Here is a 21,751-nt window from a genome sequence, read left to right on the forward strand (position 1 = left end):
CCTTAAATGACCCTTAAAGGAGACTATTTTGAGACTCTGATAGGTCTTTCTCCGATTACATAATAATAACAACTCTCCCCTCTCATTAGCATAGTGTTTTAGAGTTGGAGAAGTACAGTAAAATATCATTTGATCCTCACACCAACCTAGGAAATATGATCACCATTTTATAGATAAGAAAACTAAAGTTTGGAGAGGTTATGCATCAGTTGCCCAAGATTGTATAGCTAGTTAACTGATAAAACTTTTTGAGTTATGTTCCCCAGGCTCTCAGTTCTTTTGTTGTCTCTCAAATTGCAAAACCCCAAATGTTTAACTTGAACATGGTAAGTATTCTGGCTTTATCTTCAAGGTTCTTTGAATAGGGTTGTCCTATTTGCAATTCAATTTAAGTAAACAAATACATATTGAGTTTCTATTAAGCTTCAATGACTAGAAAGATGACAAATACAATCCTTGCACAAAATAGCCTCCTTATCTAATGGAGGAAGATGCATAAACCACAAACTACAATCCCAGTTACTCTCTTACTTGATTAACTATGCCTTCCTGAAAATGTGTAAATGTGCAAACACAACAACTACTGAATCACGCACTTCAAATACATAAATTGTATGTGAATTATATCTCAGTAAAACTGCTATTTATAAAGTCAAACAAATAAAAAATTCTTATTAAAAAGAGATTCTTGCCTCCAAAAATCACAGAATTATTAATTACCCACTGATCTTGGATCACTTTTTGATGATACAACTTTAGCATTTTGGGTTACTGTTTTTGTGTTGAGATTATTATGAAATTGAGATTTTTTTGTATTGAGATTATTGTGTATGAAATTATTAACCTCTAATCAATAAGTATCTGATCAAAGTTACAGATGTTTTACTTATTGCATTACTAATTTCATTTTTCTAATTATGTTAAAATTTTGCAGTTTATTTATATTATTTAAAGAAATTAATTTTTTAAAAATTGAAGTGTATTGATTGTACATATTTACGGGGTACAGAGTTATATCTCAAAACATGTATATAATGTGCAATGATCAAATAAGGGTAGTTAGCATATTCATCATCACAAAAATTTATTGGTTCGTTATGAGAACATTCAAACTCCTCTCTTCTAGCCATACAATAAATTATTGTTAAACATAGATACCTAGGACTACTGTACACCAATAGAACTTATTTTTTCTATCTAGCTGTAATTGTGTGTTCATTAACCAACCTCTCACTGTCCCTGTCTCCCCTCTCCTTCCCAGCCTCTAGTAATCACAAAGCTACTTTCTATGAAGTTTATATTTCTTCACATGAATATTATACTTACCTGTTTATCTAAAATTACTACTTATTTTTAAAGTAAAGATAAAATAAAATATTTAATTAGTTGCACAAATGTTTCTGTCTAAGCGATGATAGAGGCCCTCCCCAACCAAATATGCTCTGAGAATGGTCCCACATAGTCACTTTCCTCTGGAGTGCAGTAGGATCCTTTCTGCCCATTGCCAGTCCACTGATCCAATGAGAACGTTTCATTTTATATGTCAGGACAATGAAATGCAAAGGTGTTGACCTCTTCAAATTTTCCCAAGATCACACAGCAAAAGAAGACCATAAATGGAAGTCTTCTCCACTGCCCTTTCTACTACTCCACTGAGTTGGGATTAACCGGTAAAATCTTTAATTTATTTATGCTACAAGTAGCTATTGAATAGTTTCTATTTCCTAGGCCTCATTCTAGGCAATATAAGTATGTTGGTAAAAATCAAAGACAAGAAATTTACATTATGGTGAGGAAGACACATAAACAATCAAATGACCAAGCAAAAATAAATAAATGAATAAAAGATAATAATTTGCTGCTACACAGGGGATTAAAATAAAATTATTCCTGGCGGTGACTGTAGATACTGTGGTTAAGGAAATTCTCTCTGAGAAGGTGACATTAGCTGAGCTCTACACAGCTACTTGTGAAGATCGGTGGGAAGAGAAGTTCAGGCAGTAGACAAGGTGGTGAAAAAGCCCTAACGCAGAGATGGACTTTGTGGTTAGGACAAAAAAGGAATCAGCGATAACCCCTCCACACTTGGATTAAGTAACTGGATGAATGGTGGTGCCAATAGCTGCAATAGGGAGCAGGGGGAAGAAGCAGATTTGACAGAGGAGATTAAGAATGTGTATTGATCCTCTGGAGTTTGAAATGTCTGATAGACATTCAAGGAGGGTGGGGAGAGCAGGGCCAGGCCTAGGGGAGTCTATGCTCTCTGAAGAAACTTACCTGCCTAGTGGTTCCAGTATGAATTAAGAGAAGTTTTGGATCCCAAAGGAATGGTCAAAATAAACTGGTATAAAATGATGTGAGCTGAGCCATTGATACACTGGAGAAGGAATATCTCATTGCAGAATAAGAAGTTTGTATCTCTGAGCAGTTCTGGTGTAATTTTAAAGATTAGATAAATCTCTCTATTTGTGGGTGGGAAACCCTGACTTTGCCAGGAAAGCAGGCAGCGCAATCTCTTGTCTACCTTTTTTTTTTTTTTTTTTCCCCCAAATAGGGAGTGAATGCTCCTTCTGTGCCCCATGGCAGCAAGCTTACATTTTAGCAAAGCTAAAAAGCAGTGACACAATGGGCACAAACTCTTAACTACTCTTACCCTACCAACCTATCTATCTTTCATACTGCAGTCAAAATGCTTTCTCTAAGTTGCAAACCTGAACAAGACATGCCTCTGCTAAAAACTCTTAATATCCTTCCTTTCTCTTAGCAGAGAGTCAAACTTCTCACTGTGGCTCATAAGGCCCTGTATGCGGACTGGTCCTTGCCAATTTCTCCAGACTCACTTCTTGCTACTCTTTGCTCACAGGGTCAGTTCTCTCCTCTCAAATGTGCACTCTAATCGTTAAAACTCTGCCCTCTATCAAAAGTTACTGTTGCTCCTACTTCTCTTTTGGGTCTTCATTAAGACGACATTTCTTTAGTGGAAGTTCCTCTAGAAAGACTGCCTTGCCCCCTTGCCTCAAATCTGATGTAGGTGCTTCTCCTCCAGACACTCTATTATCATTAGCCCTGATCACTCTATATTGCACCTGTCTGCAAACTTGCAGCTCTCCTCCATAATATTGTTGAGGGAGAGGACCACGGCAGTCTTGTTCACTGTTGTATTCCTCACACGGAGTGCACCAATAGTCATTTCGTATTTATAGGCTCAATATCTATTTGTTGAATAAGTGCAAATAAATTCTTCTACTAGGCTGTGTGTTCCTAGAAGATAGAAACCTGGCTTATGGTTTTATCCCTAACTCTAAACATAGTGTGGGTGCCCAAAAAATATTTATAGAAGTGTTTAACTTACAGCTGTACTTCTCTTGCTTTACATTGTACTATTTGGACTTATTGAGAGTAGAGTTTCTAGCGAAGCACTTTGCCATTGTCCTTGTGTAAGCTTTGGTCAGATTTTAAACTGCCTGCCCATGAATGCTATTTCTAAGTCCATGTAGACAAATACCTGGACTAATACTACTCACTTACTCCGTCAATATTTTCTGCTTTGATAAATGAACTGCCATAAAGTATTCCTGCATCTAAGCATTATACCATAAGTAAAATACTTATTATGATACTGCAAAATAGACCATCTGATTAAAAATGTATATACTTCTTCAGGGTTTTTAAATACTTAGAGATCTTTATTTGCCTACCATATGGAAATAAGTTTGGAACTAAACTAATCAGAGTAATCAGTGTTTTAATGCATCAATTCCTTACATTTATACCCAAGAACACAAAATCACAATTTAACTAAAACATAAATTCTAGTTCAATACAGATATTTGTAATTACCTTCTAATGCATATTTCATATCCAGAGCAAAAAGAGTCCACATAATTTCGGCACTTATTTTTCCCATGTTCAATTCTTGAGGAAATCTAAAACCAAACACATCTCATTAGTGTATCAGAAAGAAGAACATTCCTAAAACACAAAACAAAATACCTCATTTTACATATACATATCACAGTAGTTATTATATAGTTCATAAACACTTTTATTTATAAAATTACTCTTTGTAAACTTTCATAGGTAGGGAAAAAAGCTACACACCAGACTGTCATAATAAAAAAAAATATTGAGTGGTGGAAAAATAGACTTTATTATATTAGTGACAATGGATGTCTTATGATGAGTGTGTCTGAAGTTTTATCAAACACTTCATCATTCAACATCTCAATTATGAAGATAGGTCAGATGAAGCTGAATAAAAGATATCATATAACACCAAAAATAAGAAGTCACACCTCGCATGCATCCTTTAGATGTTTTCCTTGAAGCAAACTTGAGCACTTCTATTCTCTACTTGCTTAAAGAGAATTATTTCAAGAAAGACTCCTCATTTCCTTTGATAAAAGGGCCCATGGTAAACCCACTAATCAGAACTCTAGAAATCACAGGCAGGTCTATGTTTTAGACTGAACGAGCTTAGGCTAAAAACAAGATTCCTACTGCTGCTGACTGTGCTGTGTGCATGTGTTTTCAATTTCCTGATAAGTCTCTTAGTCATATAAGCTCAGTGAATATGATGAACAAGTCCTTTCATTACACTGTACACTCACTCCACAATGTAAGACTGAAGGTATTTTATGTTCTAACAAATATGTATATATTTATACATTATATAATATACATAAATACATATAATGCATATAAACACCTACCCACATGTACAAAAATTTATATATCAGGGAACAAAAACAACTCTCACATTTATCTTTATTTTTTGGTCCAAATCAAAAAAGAATAATATAAGAGTAGTATAATCCTGTATGGGATAGAAAGTGTTACCTAAGTAAATATGACTTCAATACAACCTCAAATAAGAAAAAATCATTGACACACATAGCACTATTAAGGTCCACCTTTCCATCAAAAGCAGGGTGTGTTTTATCAGTATCCCTTACCAATTGCCATCTATCAATTTGTCTAATAATGTAAGCTGATATTTTAAAACTTAAATGCAGAAACTTTACATTTATCAAATATTTAAACTCAGACTCTATTATAATCAAAAAGTTAATACAACCTGAATATATACAAATTTGTTTTAAACATTAAATTTCAACTTATTGACATAAAAATAACCTTAGGTAAACAATTTATTTCAAAGCTTTCCTTTATGCATAGATACTAACATCACATAATTTGTAGTATATTAATTTTTATGTAATAGACATGCAGCAACAAAGTTATGTGATATAATGAGAATGCTTTGAGCTCATAAAAGGGGAACATTGATTAATTATTTTAATGAACCAATAATAAAGTAAGAACATACTAATTTACTTTACAGTGCCCTGATGCAAAAAACAAAGACATTACACAAAAAAGAAACTGCAGAATAATATCTCTCAAAATCGTAGATGCAAAATCTTCAACAAAAATTAGCAAATTCAATTTCACAATTGTAAAAAGGAAAATAATCATGACCAAGAGAGGTTTATCCCCCCAAAATGCAGTTAGTTTAACATTCAAAAATGAATCAATGCAATTTACCATATCAGTAGACTAAAGAAGAAAAATTTTTTGATTATTTCAATAGATGAAGCAGAGGTATTTGACAAACTTCAACATTCATTCATGATGGAAAAAAAGCCCTTTGGAAACTATGAATTAAAGTATACCTCCTACCTTATAAAGAGAATCTACAAAAACTTACTGCTAATATCATATTTAAGTCTTATACTAAGATCAGGATCAAGGTAAGGATATTTACTCTCACAATTCCTATTAAACATTGTACTAAAGTTTCTAAATTCTGCCGAAAGGCAAGAGAAAGAAACAAAAGGTGTATAGATAGTAAAGGAAAAAATAAAACTCTGTATTTGCAAACACCTGGATTGTCTACTTAGAAAATATCCAAAAAACTACTAAAAAAAGGCTACTAAATATAAGGTCACAAATTACTAAGTTATGTATTTCTACGTATTAGTGACGAGCCATTGGAAACTAAAATTAAAATAGTATCATTTATGACTGGGAAAAAAAAGTTTGCAAAGCACATGTTTGAAAAGGGATTTGTTTCCAAAATATACTAATTACACTCAAATCTCAATAACAGAGAAAAACAATTATCCAGTAAAAAATAGGCAAATAATTTGAGTTACACTTAAGAGAAAATTAGATAGGAAATAAGCACGTGAAAGTATGTTCAACACCATTAGTCATTAGGTATTTGACAATTAAAATTATGGTATACCACTACATGTCTATTAAAATAGCTTAAAAGAAAAATTCCCCAAAAACAAAACCAAAATCCTGACAAAAGCAGGGCTGGCAAAGACACAAGGATGTAGAGGGGCTGGAACTCTGGCACATTGTTTCTGACAATGCAGAATATTAGTCGTTTTGGAAAACAATTTGGCAATTTCTTATAAAGTTAAATATATATTACTGGCAGTCTCATTCCTAGTTATTTATCCAAGAGAAATGCAAACTTGTGTTTAGACTAAAAACTGTACATGAATCTTTATGTGCCTTATTTCATAACCACCAAAAACTGCAAATGATTAATGTATTTCAGCTTATGAAAGGATAAATAAACTGTGATAAATCCATAAAACAGAATTCCACTAAACAATACAAATGAATAAATACTGATCATATAACAAGGTGGATGAATAGCACACGAATTATTCTAAATGAAAGAAGCCAGACTCTAAGCATACATATGGTTTAATTCCATTTATAATATATTACTGAAAAAAAGGCAAAATATAGGAACAAAAATACATAACCGTGGTTTCCAGGGGCTTGGAGTGGGAAGAGAAATTGACTAGAAAGGAGCATGAAGGAACTTTGGGGGTGATAAAAATATTCTACATTTTAATTTTAGTGGTCATTACACAGCTGTGTTTCTCTTCTGTTTCATCAATTTCTGTTCTTCATTATTTCCTATTTTCTGCTTTGGGTTTAGTATGTTGTTTCTTTTCTAACTTCTTAAGAAAGATTCTCAGATGATTGATTTTTGGCCTTTTTTTCCCTAACATTTGTATTTAAGGTGCATATTTTTTAAAGGAATCTCTTTTAGCTACATCCTAAAAAATTGATATTATAGTTTCATTATTAATCCGATGAAAGCATTTCATAATTTTATTCTTTATTTCTTAACTTCCAACTACTTGGGGATTTTTTAAGTATCTTGTAGTTGCTATTTTATGCTATATTAGTCTAAGATTGAAGAACAAATTATGAATGATTGCAGTCTTGTGAAATTTGTTGCGATTTGCTTTACAACCCAGTGTGTAGTTAATTTGGGTAAATATTATATTCTTTATTTTCCATCTCTTGTTTCCTTGAGCTTTACTCTGGATATTTTCTTCTGGATGTTATCTTCACATTTACTATTTCTCTCTTCAGTTATACCTAACTTACTGTCAAATTCATATATTGTTATTAATTTTTTTTGTAGTTTTCAGTTTTAGAATTTCCATTTGATCCTTTTTGTAGTTTCTAGTTTACTACCGAGTTTCTTCATTTTGTTATTTAATTTCTTAAATATGTTAGTTATAGTTATGATAACATATGAGTCTAAATTCCATTATAGTAACCTCTTATAATGCTGAGTTGTTTTTAATTGAATGAAAGACTTTTTGCATGTAAAGATTGTATACATAATGTGAATCTCTGGATGATGTTAGTATTGCTCCAGGAAGGATTTATTTTTCTTCTGGCGGTAGAGTTTTAGGGTTGTAGATATGACCTTAACCCAGTTAGGGGACTGAGCTCACTGAAAGCAGATCAACATTTGATTCACACTTACTCCTATGATCCAGACCCTTCCAGCTCTGTCTGTGTGCTTGGGGTGTTCACCACGACCCACTACTTTGTAGGCCTGAGTTTCAATTTTTCTCCTGTTTCTGTACTCAGTTTCTCAGCTTTTCAGCAGTTCCTTCTGTGTAGCTTCTCAGGCTCTCAGCCTTTGCTTTCAAATTAGTTGATGCCTCAAGAGGAGTGGGTTGGCACATATCTGACGTGTATGAGTCATAAAGGAAAAAGGAATTCATGGGGATAAAAAGTATGAAAACCATTGTAATAGTTACATTTGGGTGGAGAGTAAAAAGAAATGAGTTCAAGGTGACATATGCATGCTTAAGGCATCAATCAAGTTTTTAATGTTTTATTTGTTTTAGAGAAAGCAGCCAAAAATTATAAATTTACAAGTAATAAATTCGGAGGTAATATAATACAAATGACTGCTAATGCCATTTTTTCATATATTCCTTTAACAAGTAGCTATTAATTGAAGGCCTAGCATGTGCATGCACTGTGCTAAGGGCAGATTGCATACTGCTAAATAAAACAGACATGGTTTCTGCCCTTCTAAAGTTTAAAATCTAATAGGGTTGGCCAGAAAAAATAAGCAAACACGCATGTAATTAGAAATCGTGATATATCCTATGAAGGAAACTGCAGAGTGGAAAGACAGAGATGGTTGTGGGATATAGGGTGATTTTGCTGGATCAAGTTTTGAAAAAACAATAAAAACTACTCATCATTGGCTCTCACTGGTTGTGACAGCAGTTTACTTTCAGAGAAGGATGACTCCTGTGGCTTCTACAGAAATGGAAAGCAGCAGTATGAGTAATTTTGGGACCAAGGGATTCAGAACTGTTGATATTAAGCACCAGCAGTGATAGGAAACTTGGTGTATGCTGTAAGAGATGGTGCCCTCTGTGATATCAAAGGGGATCAGAAAAAGACCAGTGCAGAGAACAGGCACACAGAGAACAGGAAAATGTCAACTGTAGCTGAGAGGATGCTAAGGGGCTAGACCAAAGAGCATGAGAATAAAACAGTAAAGATATACTGAGGGGCTGTTTTTCTATTCTATTCTCTAATATTGAGTCAATGTGACTTCAAAAAATATGGTTTACAATTAAAGGGGACATATTACAGCAGTAAGTGCAAATTATTGAACACAATAAAGCTAAGAGTATACGATGCATACTGGTGTGGTCATTCATAGAAGTAAGTTGAAGAAAGTAAGTTTTTGTGTACTGTTGAAGAAGGATAAAGATTAATTGGTGGAAGAGATAAGCTGTGCATCCCAATAATGGCTGTAAACACCATAAGAAAAGACTCTCAAAGTGACTTCTAAAATATTTTTTTTCTTTAATATAGTAGCCTCAATAAGATAACTTCAAAACACAGAATCTAAAAATAAGATGTTAGTCTCAGGGTTTTCTCAATTGCATAAGCACTACTGAGTTTGATTTTCATTCTTGAAAAAGCTGGTTTAAGGTTCTCAACACTACTGTTAATCCTCAACACGGCAAAACCTAAACCAAAATCAAGCTGCCATTTAAAATAAAAACAACACACAGGAAAAATATACACAATTTATACAGAAGGCAAAGGATAATATTATTAACATGAAAAAAAAACATTTTACAAATCTATAGAAAAAAGAGGAAAGAAAAAATGGCTAATAAGATGAATGGACAATTTAAAAAGAAAAAATACAAAAGCCTAATAAACATAGGAAGAGAGTTGTTCACCCTCTCTAGTAATCAAAGAAATCTCAATTAAAATAAGAGTGAATTTTTTTACTTACTAGACTGGAAACCATAAAAATATTTAAGAAAATCCAGGCCTTTTTTGAACCTGATCTCCTCACTGTTTTCTAATAACTCTTGGCAGGCCTTTAGTTCTTATGCTATACCAGTATCTATGTGGCTCCCACCCCTTCTCTGCTCTGCACCCTGGGAGAGCCTCCTACTGGCTGCATCACTATGATATTACAGGATACCACAGAATATTACGCAGCTATTAAAAAGAGCAAGATTTGCCTGGATCGACATAAAAAGATGTCCATCAGGCAGTGTGAGGTGAATAAAGTAGATAACAGATTAGTATACATAATATAATCCCATATTTTTTAAAAACACAATTTAAAATAAACATTATTAAATAAATTTCTATCTTTATATTTGTAGAAAATATCAGCTGGAAGAAAACACACTGAACTACTGAAAATTTGTAAGGCTTAGGTTGGGTGAGTCATATTTTTAGTTTTTATTTATTTACTTTACAAAAATGATATATAAATATTAGAACTTTTATTTTCTACTTCATACAATCCTGTGAAGCTGAATGTGATTATGTTTGTAACCATAAAAATTTTTTAAATTTCCCTTTTGAAATAAAATCAATGGGAGTTTTACTATATACGTAAATTCTTTTATAAGATGAATAATATTCATTTATTTCTCATTAAATTACTATTTGGTTGTTATTATTCCCATTTTACAAATGAGGAACTGGTAGTCAGGATTTGAGCCTTGAGATCTCTCCAATAAACAGCAAATATTGAATGTTTTTTAATAGTTAGAAGAGATGTAAAGGTAACTTTGATAACCCTCATTTGAGACTCAGGAACACTAGAGATTAAGAACATGAAACAAATCAATGATAGAATCAGAAACAGAGCATACAATTCTTAATTATTCTTATTTTTCAGTCTTTGTTTACAACAATAAAAAAATTTACAAGCATTGAAAATGTCTTTATAGCTATTTTTTTCTTTCTTCTTTATATTAATCTATTGATTTTCCCTTAATATATTTACAGTTTGAATTATTGGCTTCATAGTTTGTGTAATAGAGCCTCTTTAAATTTAAATTCCAAAATCTATTTTTTGCTAAACTGTACTTTTAAACAGAAAACAATCTTTGGGGTCTGAGATATCATTCTGATCGGTTTTAGAAGAAGTTTTGCTCCCTTATAATATATTATGATATGCTGGTTTCAACTTCTATTGTTCTTACAATTATCTATGGAGATCATAGATAGCCCATGATTAATAATAAAAAAAAAAGCAGTTTATTTATTTAATAGTTAAACAGGTTCTTCTGAAGTCTGTATTTTTATTTCTCTTTACTATCTTTCTATGGTATTGTTGGTGTATTTGGAAGTGCTTCCCTCTTCCTTGCAGCCTAGTTAAATAAAAGACATCACTATTTAGCCTGTGGCTCGAGATATCTACCACAGGCATCAGCCTCTGGCACCATCCACAGCATCCCCTCCTTTCCACGCTGCTGAGGATTATTCCATTGGCGTACCCAAGGAATATGCCTGTCTCTTCCCAATTCCTCCTGTCACATCCCTAATTCAAGTGTTTATCTTCACTTGCCGCAAGAAGTGCATGGGCCTGTTAGTTTATTTCTCTGCCTCCATTTCTTCCTTTTCCAATATATCCTCTATATTCCCACCTAATTTACTTTTTAAAAATATAGATCATAATATTTCAAACCACTGCTTTAAAACCATCAATTGCTTGTCATCCATTCATCGGTATATAAAAGTTTCAACTCACTAACACGACTGTCCTGGCTCTGAACATCTGGCTCTAACTTTTCACTTCTTCCATCTCCATTCCCAGCACTTACGATGGATGCTCTAGTCACCCAAACGCTTAGGATTTCTCTACATCTGATGTCCCATATCTTCTGATCATTTCTCCCCTTCCTGTTCTCTCTACTCCTCAATTTCTATTTGACCATAACTACTTTCTCTTCCTTTAAAGCACAACCCCAATATAACCTCCCTCTAAAGTCTTCCTTTGAACTCAAGGCAGAATCAGCAATGATGAATTAGCTGTGAAGGAAAAGGCCAGAGAAACATGCACATTGACTGTAAACTGGATTGTAACTCACTTAATATTAAAAGTTACTGATCGCATTGGTGATTTGTCCCGTGTAACTTCCATAATTTACTCTTTGCACAGGATTTAACTTAACTAGTATGATTTTATTCACATTTGCTTTAAAGTTCAGAACTGATAAAAACAATAGGGACATTTTTCTCTTTAGCCTGTTTTGCCTAGCATTATAAAACATTTCTTCTGACAGGGTTCAGGACACCCCAAAATATGGCACCTTGGCATATTGAATATTTTAAACTGAAGGAATTTGAGAAATGGCAGTTCATCAAACCCGACTTTCCCCCTGCAGCAGGCTGTAAAACCTAGGAAGGATTTTCTGACCTTCGTCTAAAGTAGGTCATAAGACTCTCATTGTGAAATGTGTTGTCCCTATGCCGAGAGGAGAGGATGATCTTTATCTTTAAAGACACAGGGATGCTGAGAGGAATCCAAAGGTACAGGTCTTGCTGTTTCCCTCAGTTTACTACAGTTATTTCATACTTTTTTTGTTCTATCACATTTCTCTACAACTCTCCAATCTCTATCAGACCTAGGGCAGAAAACTCTCAGGTTTAACCACTTCTTCGGGTCTTCATTTCCTTATGAAGACTCTCTTGTCACAAAAAACTTACATTAAATAAATTTCTATGCTTCCTTTCTTGTTAATCTGTCCTTTGTTACAGGAGCCCCAGCCAAATGTCAGGAGGACAGAAAGAAAAGATATTTTCTCTTCATTGCACTCCTCTCGCCTAGTGTCTCTTCATTACCAAATCATATTAATTATGTTTAAATAATCTTTCCACATGATTTAAACAATCCCAGAAGCCATAATATAAACTGGTGACTGTATGTGCAAATTTAACAGTTGCCAAAACAATTTCTTTACTCCTTCCAACTTTATGAAAAAAAGGGGAAAAATCACAATTATTATCAAAATACGGCACATGAATCAGTGCTTGGAGTGAGAGTAGAGACACCAATTTTTCTTATAACATAGATTTTTATCAGGTATTAAGTATCTACAGGCAAGATTTTAAGTTTCCAATTTTTAAGGGCCACAACATAATTGTATTTCCATAATAGTGTTTTTTTGCACTGTGTCTAAATTTCCATCATATGTTTATAATATATCACACTGGCACCAAATTTTATATGCTTTATCTATGCTGTACTATCAGTACCAAGTCATAATTTTAAAGGAAGAATTGTTTTCTTCCAACACACTCCACAGTTGAATACTCTGCCTCTTCTTTGGGCTATCTAAGAAGTCTATACCAATCTGCATATTCGCTAGAGGCTTATTTTCCAGAATTTAACATATTTTTGGCTATTTCCTCTGCAGAATGTAAGCAATATAAATTTCAATTTCCATCCAAATTTAAATTTCAATGCCATCCAAAATACAGAGATTTTATTTCTCCTGTGTCATTTAACTAATTTACCCAGTGGAGCAGTAAGTAAGCTCTTTAAAACTCAATTTCCTCATCCATCAAATGGGGATGATAATAATTGTATAACTTGGGGCTTTTTCCAGGGCTGTTGTGAGGATTAAATGAAATTTTACAGGTAAATACTTTGCATAGTCACTGGCATAGTGAGTGTTTAGTAAATGCCTGCTGCTGATAAAATTCTAACTATAAATGAGAACTACAGGAAAAAAATTACATAGATTCCATTGATTTCTGCTGCTGATAACAAAATTCTAGCTATAAAGAGGGCTACAGGAAATATTATATAGATTCCATTGATTTCTAAGGTGAAAAAGATTATCACAGATGCTGAAGGAAACTTTCTTATTTATTTGCTTGTTTTTAGTCTCCAGGAAAAAAGAAAAGTTGTTAAGATTAATAGCAATAAACTTGACTGCAGAGGAAATCTTTTATGTACTCACAGGGGTAAACTGCTGTCACAAACTTCAGAAATCCTGAGCTATACACTAACGATTCATATACTAAGCACAAATAAATTCCAAACTACGATAGAAGCAGGACTGAAAAATTTTTAACTTTCCATAATCGTTTTCTAACCTTGTGGGAATTATCATATGTACTTAAAAGTTGAAACAAGTATACATGAATATGTACATTAAATATTCACATCGCATCACATATATATATATTTTTAAGTTGGTCCTTCTCATACTAGTCTAAATTCGTGAGGTTTTTTTGTACACAAATTAAATTCTCTAATTAATAGCTTCACCTCTTCTTCATTTTCAATGCAGTCATAGCTTAACTTAACCTATCATTTATAAAGGAGGTTTAATGAAATAATTGATCTATTCCACCATTATGCAAATAGCAATTTGCAGCAATGAATACAAAGGATAAATGTTTTAAACTTTGAATCTTATGATACATAGCAATTTAATAACCCAATTTAGTATCTTGCAAATCTCTCAGTGAAATAAGGAAAACATAATCTACTGCTGCCAAATTTGATAATACTAATTCATTAGTCACAGATAAAATTAGAATCCATTAAATGTGAAGTATTATTTTGATATGCAAAGTTTACCTTTGAAGAAAACTGTGTCAATTGTGACAAATGAGTAAGCACTGGTTCTGTGTTATTGCTTAACGTGTGTGCAACTGAAACTGCCTTATAGCTAGAGTTCAAGAGACATTTACTTTGCTGTGCTCTTCTAACATTATAGAAAAAAATTTAACTTTTGTTAATATGCTCTTCATTTAAGAAAACTTGACATGCATTATTGCAATTAACTGCACTAATGAGCAGAAAGAACAGCCAAGAAGAATGCTTTTTTTAAAGCAGGACTCTACTAGTAAATTATAAAGTCGTCTTACAAGTTAAAGCTGTATTAAAGGAAAACCAAAACATATAACATTGCAGTTAAGAGTGAAAATCAGCTTAAGCACTTGGAGTGTGAACTCATCTAATTAAACATTTCTTTTGGTGATAATTTTTTCCTTTTATACTTAGGTACTCTTGAATCAGACAAATTGATCAATGCCATTGAAAGCCAATCACCCTGTTATTCTTTCATTTCCTCTTTATTTTATTTACAATCTAAGGCATTATTTTAACAACTCAGGTCTTTAAGAATATATTTAATTCTGATGTGCAAAATAAAATTGGGGATGAATCCAGGTTAACATTTGAAATCAGCTTTTTAAAGACAATTTCAATAGTTAACCTAGATTCATTCCCAATTTTATTAATCCCCAATTTTATGTAATGTACCTGGGACAAATAATCAACAGAATTTACTGAGTTCAGATGACTCTGCTTCTCACAAGATATGTAGTCATGGGAAAGTTACTTAGTCCCCTCTGTGTTTCAGTTTTATCATCTGTAATTTGGAGATGTTATTGGCTTTTATGTCATTAGAATTAAATTTAGTATTAAATTAAACAAACTAAAAATGCTTAGTACAGTGCCTGGCTCAAGTTAATTTCCAGTAATTTCCTATATGATAATGATATTTATAATACATAAATATCCAGTTATGCCTAAATCTTCTAGCAAGCATAACAAATCCTTAAAAATCCAAGATCAACATTTTCTTTCCTCTGTGATACGATTGCAGTCAGGGAGGTAGAAAATTGAAATCTTCGTAAGTGTTTGAATTAGCACAATTCTTGGTAAAGCATTCTTGTGACAGTATTCTTGTGCACTGAGAAAAATATTCTCATTCTCACTATATAATGTATTATTTTAGGAATTTTCAGAAAAATACCTGATCCCTTTTAAATTTCAAATGGCTATAATTAACATGAGTAAAATTTTTCAAAATTACTTTTCTTTTATACCTTTAGAGTCAGGTAGCTTTTCAGCACAGATCTTGGATTCTCTGGCTATCAGTTCTCCCCACCGTAAACCCTAGATTTGCAGAACTAATTGCTTGTAGAAACTGAACTTTTAACTTAGATCCTGTGAATTCAAATTGAAGCATCCTTTTACACTTCAACAGCAATCTAACTGCTGTACTGGGTTAGTTGTGCAACTTTGGTTATAAGGATGAGAGACTCAAGTAACTATAAATGTAGAATTTTTTTTGTCTCTACCTTCTTCCTTAACACTCCACTCAACGCAGTTAGTAAAAAACAAAAACAAAAACAAAAACTCTCGATTTATGTTCTTAATATTTCACAAGTCTCACCGTAACTCCCCATCATCTTATACAAGGCTGTCATGTCTTCTCACTGGATTACTGCTATCACCACTTAACAGTTATATTTCCACAATAATAATACAAAAATACATAAAAGAGAAGAAATACAATAATAAAGACAATAATAAGTAAAAGACAATAATAAATAAAAGAGAAGAAATCAATTTTAAACCAAAAACAACTCAGAAATTTAATAAAACAAAATGCTGGGTTGTTTTTTCAAAAGGCAAATAAAATTTATAAATGTCTAGCCAGTTAGAAGGGAAAAAAGAGAGAAGACAGAAAATATCAATATTAAGAAAGAGAGAGGGGAAATCACTTCAGATTTTATGAACATTAAACAGACAATAAAAGACCCCAAAAGACTGGGGGACTCTCCTGAGAGGACCCAGGAATCAACCCAGGAACTTACAGCCAACTGATCTTTGACAAAGGTGTCAAGAACATATGTTGAGGAAAAGACAGCATCATCAGTAAATGGTGCTGGGAAAACTGGATATCCATGTGTAGAAGATTAGAACAAGACCCATACCTCTCACCATATACCAAAATCAACTCAAAATGGATTAAAGACTTAAGTATAAGACCTAAAACGATAAAACGCTTAGAAGAAAACATAGGGAAAAGACTTCAGGACATGGGACTGGGTAAAGATTTTATGAATAAGACCCCAAAAGCACAAGCAACAGAAGAAAAAAATATAAACAAATGGAATTATATCAAACTAAAAGCTTTTGCACAGTAAAGGAAACAATCAACAGAATGAAAAGAGAACCTATGGAATGGGAGAGAGTATTTGCAAACCATACATCCAACAAGGGATTAATATCCAGAATATACAAGGAACTCAACTTCACAGTAAAAAACCAAATAATCCAATTAAAAAATGAGCAAAGGAGCTGAACAGACACTTTTCAAAGGAAGACATATAAATGGCCACTAGGAACATGAAAAAATGCTCAACATCACTAATCATCAGGGAAATGCAAATCAAAACTGCATTGAGATATCATTTCACCCCAGCTAGACACTATTATCAAAAAAACCAGAATAACAAATGCTAGTGAGGATGTGGAGAAAAGGGAACTCTTCCACACTGTTAGTGGTACTGTAAATTAATACGGCCATTACGGAAAATAGTATGGAGATTTCTCAATCAACTACAGATAGAACTACCATGCAATCCAGCAATCCCACTTCCGGGTATAAACCCAAAGGAATGGAAATCATCATGTTAAAGGGATACCTGCACTCCCCTGTTCATCACAGATCTATTTACAATAGCCAAGATAAGGAACCAACCTAATGTCTATTGACACAAAACTGGGAAAAGTAAATGTGGTATATATACACAATAGAATACTATTCAGCCATAAAAAGAATGAAATTCTGCCATTCGCAGCAACATGGATGATCTCGGTGAAAATTATGTTAAGTGAAATAAGCCAGGAACAGAAAGAGAAATACTGCATGTCCTCACTCATAGGTGGGAGCTAAGAAAGAAAGAAGGAAAGACCATAATAAAATGTTGAACTTTCAGAAGGAGAGAACAGACTTATAGTTACTAGAGGAGGGAAAGTGGGAGCTGGAGAGGGAAAGGGAGTAATTGGGTAAGGGACACAAAAAGTAATAATGATTTGTAATGATAACATTCTAATATTGATTTGATCATCACATACTGTAAACAAATACTGATAGTCAACTCTGTACCCCATAAATATGTCTAAATAAAAATAAATGATTAATTAAAAAAGATAAGAAGAGAATGGAACGAGTAGATATATGATAGGAAAACACTTAGATTAAATGGAAAAACACTTTGAAAGACATAAACTACAAAAGCTTAATAGAGAGCAAGTAGGTAACCAGAAATGTCCTACGTTTAATAAAGAAATGAAATTTTTAGTTTAAACACTAAATAAACAGGGTAAGTCAAGGTTAATGTAATTTTAAACTGTCAATCAAATTCCACAGCTTCTCAGCTCAGTAATATATGTTGAACTGTTTCACTTGTCTTTCAACCAGATTTCATTAAAACTACAAAGGTTTATTTTATCTAAGCTTGATAATATTTGTTGATGGCATTGTTCTCTAGAGAAATTAGGACTTCGAGCAGTAGTCAATAAGATGATATTCTTGTAACTAGGATAAATCAAAAGGAGAAACATCTATGAAGAATTTTATTACACATAAGTGATAGAAATGCCACTTTTCTTGGGTTCCAAGTATTTATAGATCCAGTTACTAATAAGGTGATCACAGAAAGGTTGCATCCAGGGAAGGTTGTAAGCTTCTTTTCTCAATTATGTATTTTTTTCATTATAATAAAAACCCTTAGTGAATAGATTATTATACCCATTCACTAATAACTCAAATGTCTTCAGATTTAAAGAAAATATTTCATCTGTGTCAGCATCAAGATAGTGACTATTCTTCAAATGTAGAAATCCAATTTAGTGAAAGTGTTGAGATCCAGGTGCTCTACTTTCAATCTCATTTAATCTTTGCAGCAATACTGGTGATAGGTCTGATTCCCACCTATTTATAGGAACTGGAATGAAGAAGAGTGAAGTTACATTCCCAAATTTACACATCATGGTAGAATCAGAATTCAGACACAAAACTCCAAGTTCAGTGCTCATTATTCTTTATTACAGTTGTCATGGGGCAGAGCAGCAAGTGAATCAAACTCATGGAAGGTCTCTTGTTGAACGACTGGAGTCTGCTTAGCAAATTTTCTTACCATCCAACTAATCCGTATAAGCTAATGCCTAATGAAATTTCAAAAATGTATTGAGAACAAATATAGTCTTCTTGGAGAAGCTAGCTGGGGGAAGAGTATAAGGGAGAAGAAGTATTTGCTTTTGGGGAAGATGGAATAGATGCTTTAAAAAACAAGAAGGAGGAGGAGGAGAAGAAACAAGAAAAAAAAAAAGGAAAGAAAAATGACAAAACTTGAGTTCATTTGGGATAACCTGGCATGCTACTTCTATGAAAAAAGAACAAAGAGATGAAATTATCCTTTATTTTATATCAACAAATGCCAAGCATTTTTATGTATATTATATCTTCATGATTATACTACAGTTTATTTTTATAATCCACATATTACATATGGAAACAACATAAGGTTCACGGTTTAAAATGTTAGCCCAAATTCATTAGATGGGAACAAATAAAATTGAGATGAACACAGGTCTGTTTCTTTGTAAGATCATACACTGTCAACTGCTCCACATTTGGCATATTATCAAACAATATTCCAGTATGGGTTATCAAATGAAAATAAAATGAATAGTAATTTTCTCAAAATCATTATGTAATGGGCGCATTAAACAATCGTACTCACAAAAAAAAAAAAAAGAAAAAAGAAAAGAAAACTTCAGACCCACATGACTTTTCTGATAGATTTTATCAAACACTCAAGAAATAAAAAATCCAATTCTATGAATACTCTTCTAGAAAATCAAAATGAAGGAAACATTTCCCAATTCATTTTATAAAGCGATCATTTCACTGATATAAAAACCAGAAAAAGACATTACAAGAAAAGTAAACCATTGATTAATGTGCTCATAAACACAGAGGCAAAAACCCTAAAAAAATTATAAAATAAAATCTAAGGATTATACATAAAGAACATATGAAGTTTGTCCCAGAAATGCAAGGTTGGCTTAAAATTTAAAAACCAATAAGTCCAAATCACCATACTAACAGACTTGAAAAGAAAATTTATATGATTATCTTATAAGCAGAAACAATATATTAAAAAATTTAATACCCATTCATGATAAAATAAATCAGAATAACAGGAATAAAATAGAACTTCCTCAATTTGATTAAGAACTATCTATGAAAATCTTTGAGTTAGCACCACACTTAATGATGAAAGTCTCCATGCTTCCTCATAAAACTGGGAATAAGAGAAGGATGACAGATCTTAGTAGTTTTAGTCAATATTGTACTGGAGACTTTAGTGAGTGTAATAAGGCAAGAAAAATAATAAAAGACATCCAGACTGGATAAACAGATGTTAAGCTGTCTTTGTTATAGACAACAAAAACATTTATTTAAATAATCCTAAAGAATCTACCAAATGAAGTAAATTAGGAAGGCTGAAGATACAAGAGGACTATACAAAAAATACTGTATATCTAATACTACCAACAAGCAATGGGAAATTGAAATAAAAGATACCATTTACAATAGCAATGAACATATCAAATATTTAGAAACAAATTAGACAAAAGATGTGCAAAATCTGTTCACTAAAAATGACAAATATTGCTTTGAGAAATTAAAAAAAGACCTTAAGAAGTGGGGATCTATGTCACACTCGTGGATCATGAGAATTAATATTGTTGTTTTCAATTCTCCCCAAATCGATCTACACATTCAATACAATCCCAATCAAAACTACAGCAGGCATTTTTCTTGTAGATATTAACAAACTGATCCAAAATTTAAATGAAATTGCAAAGGATCTGGAATAGCCAGCTTTTAAAAATACAAACAAAGTTGGAGAAATTATACTATAATATGTCAAGACATATTAGAAAACTACAGTAACCAAAAAGTGTGGCAGTGGTGCAATGATAGATACATAAGTCATTGGAACAGAATAGAGAGAACAGAATTAGACTCTTAGGTATATAGTCAACTGACTTTTGACAGAAGTGCCAAAGCAATTCAATAAAGAAAAGATAATTTTTTCAGTAAGTAGAGCCAAAAAATTTATATAACCATATGCAAACAAACCCAAAGAATCTTAAGCTCTCTCATCATACAATATGTACAAATTAACTTATAATGAATTATAGACCTTAATGCAAGGCATCTAGAATAAAATTGTGGTGTTGGAGAGTGACGTCGTCAAGATGCCAGAATAAATGATTCCTAGCATTGCTCCTCCCCATGAGTAATAGATTTACAACTATTAAAAAGCAAATACTGCCAACCTGGGACCATTGGAACTGGGGGAAGAGGAGGAGAGACCCAAGGAGTTTTTGAAGGGTGAGAGGGTGTAGGGATGGCACCTATTGTTCTGAGCCCTGCCTGCTTCTGAGCCACCCTAGAAGTGGGGCAGGGAGTGGTTGCAGCACACGGATCAAAGCTGGAAAAAGCTGTAGTGGCACCCTTCACACAAACCTACTTGGAGTCTGCAGGGGACAGGAGGGCTTTGGAGTGTATCATACCAGCCCACAGACCATAAAGACCACTGGCAAGATTCCTGTGGGCCTGCACAGGAGGAAGTGACCACAGCAGACTGAAAAACAGAGCTGCCCAAAGTCTGCAGAGTTATCACAAGAGATGCTTACAAAGCCTGTCCCATAGGAAGCTGTTGGAGTGCAGGCAAAAGGCTGGCCTGCCAGAGAAACACTGTGCACAGTGGGGGCAGCTGGTCTAAGCAGAAATCAGTCAGGACCACAGAATTGCAAGGGGCACAATCTGCAGGAAAGACTCAGTCCTGGACCAGAATTTCCACCCAGCCCAGACTCAAAAATGATTAATGATCTGCACAAAACTCTTCTCCCCCAAATCAGCAGCAAAGCAGCAATTTAGCTAAAGTACAGAGCTCAAGATCTGGTCCCCACAGGAACCTCCTGCAACTCAGGAACTAACCACAGAATAGCCCATTGTTTCTTGTGCCGAATCTAAGTGGTGGAGTTAGCTACTAATCCACCAAAGAACAGAAAACAAAACAAAACAACAAAAAAGACAAGGACCAGAGACAAAGCTCTGATAAACACTTATAAAACCTAAAAGAGGTAGCAGTCTCCTCAAATTCACAGGCATAAATGAAAAGACACAAAGATAGAGAAAGAACAAAGAACTATGTTTCCACCAATGGGAACAAAGTATGAGCAATGAACCCAGAAGAACAGCAAGTCTATGAAATGTCTGACAGAGATTTCAAAATA

The 21,751-nt window shown here is 33.3% G+C and overlaps 1 protein-coding gene across 2 annotated transcripts in view; it reads right to left on the reverse strand.

Annotated features, from left to right (window-relative positions):
* UNC13C (unc-13 homolog C) overlaps positions 1-21,751 on the reverse strand; it is a 568,114-nt gene that overhangs the window by 208,854 nt on the left and 337,509 nt on the right. For both annotated transcript variants that reach the window (XM_063089570.1, XM_063089569.1), the window contains one exon: positions 3,841-3,926. In XM_063089570.1, coding sequence (XP_062945640.1) covers positions 3,841-3,926 — 86 coding nt within the window. The remainder of the gene's footprint in view (positions 1-3,840; positions 3,927-21,751) is intronic.

The sequence above is a fragment of the Cynocephalus volans genome, chromosome 3 (genome assembly GCF_027409185.1).
Source record: "Cynocephalus volans isolate mCynVol1 chromosome 3, mCynVol1.pri, whole genome shotgun sequence".
In the NCBI taxonomy this organism is placed as follows: domain Eukaryota; kingdom Metazoa; phylum Chordata; class Mammalia; order Dermoptera; family Cynocephalidae; genus Cynocephalus; species Cynocephalus volans.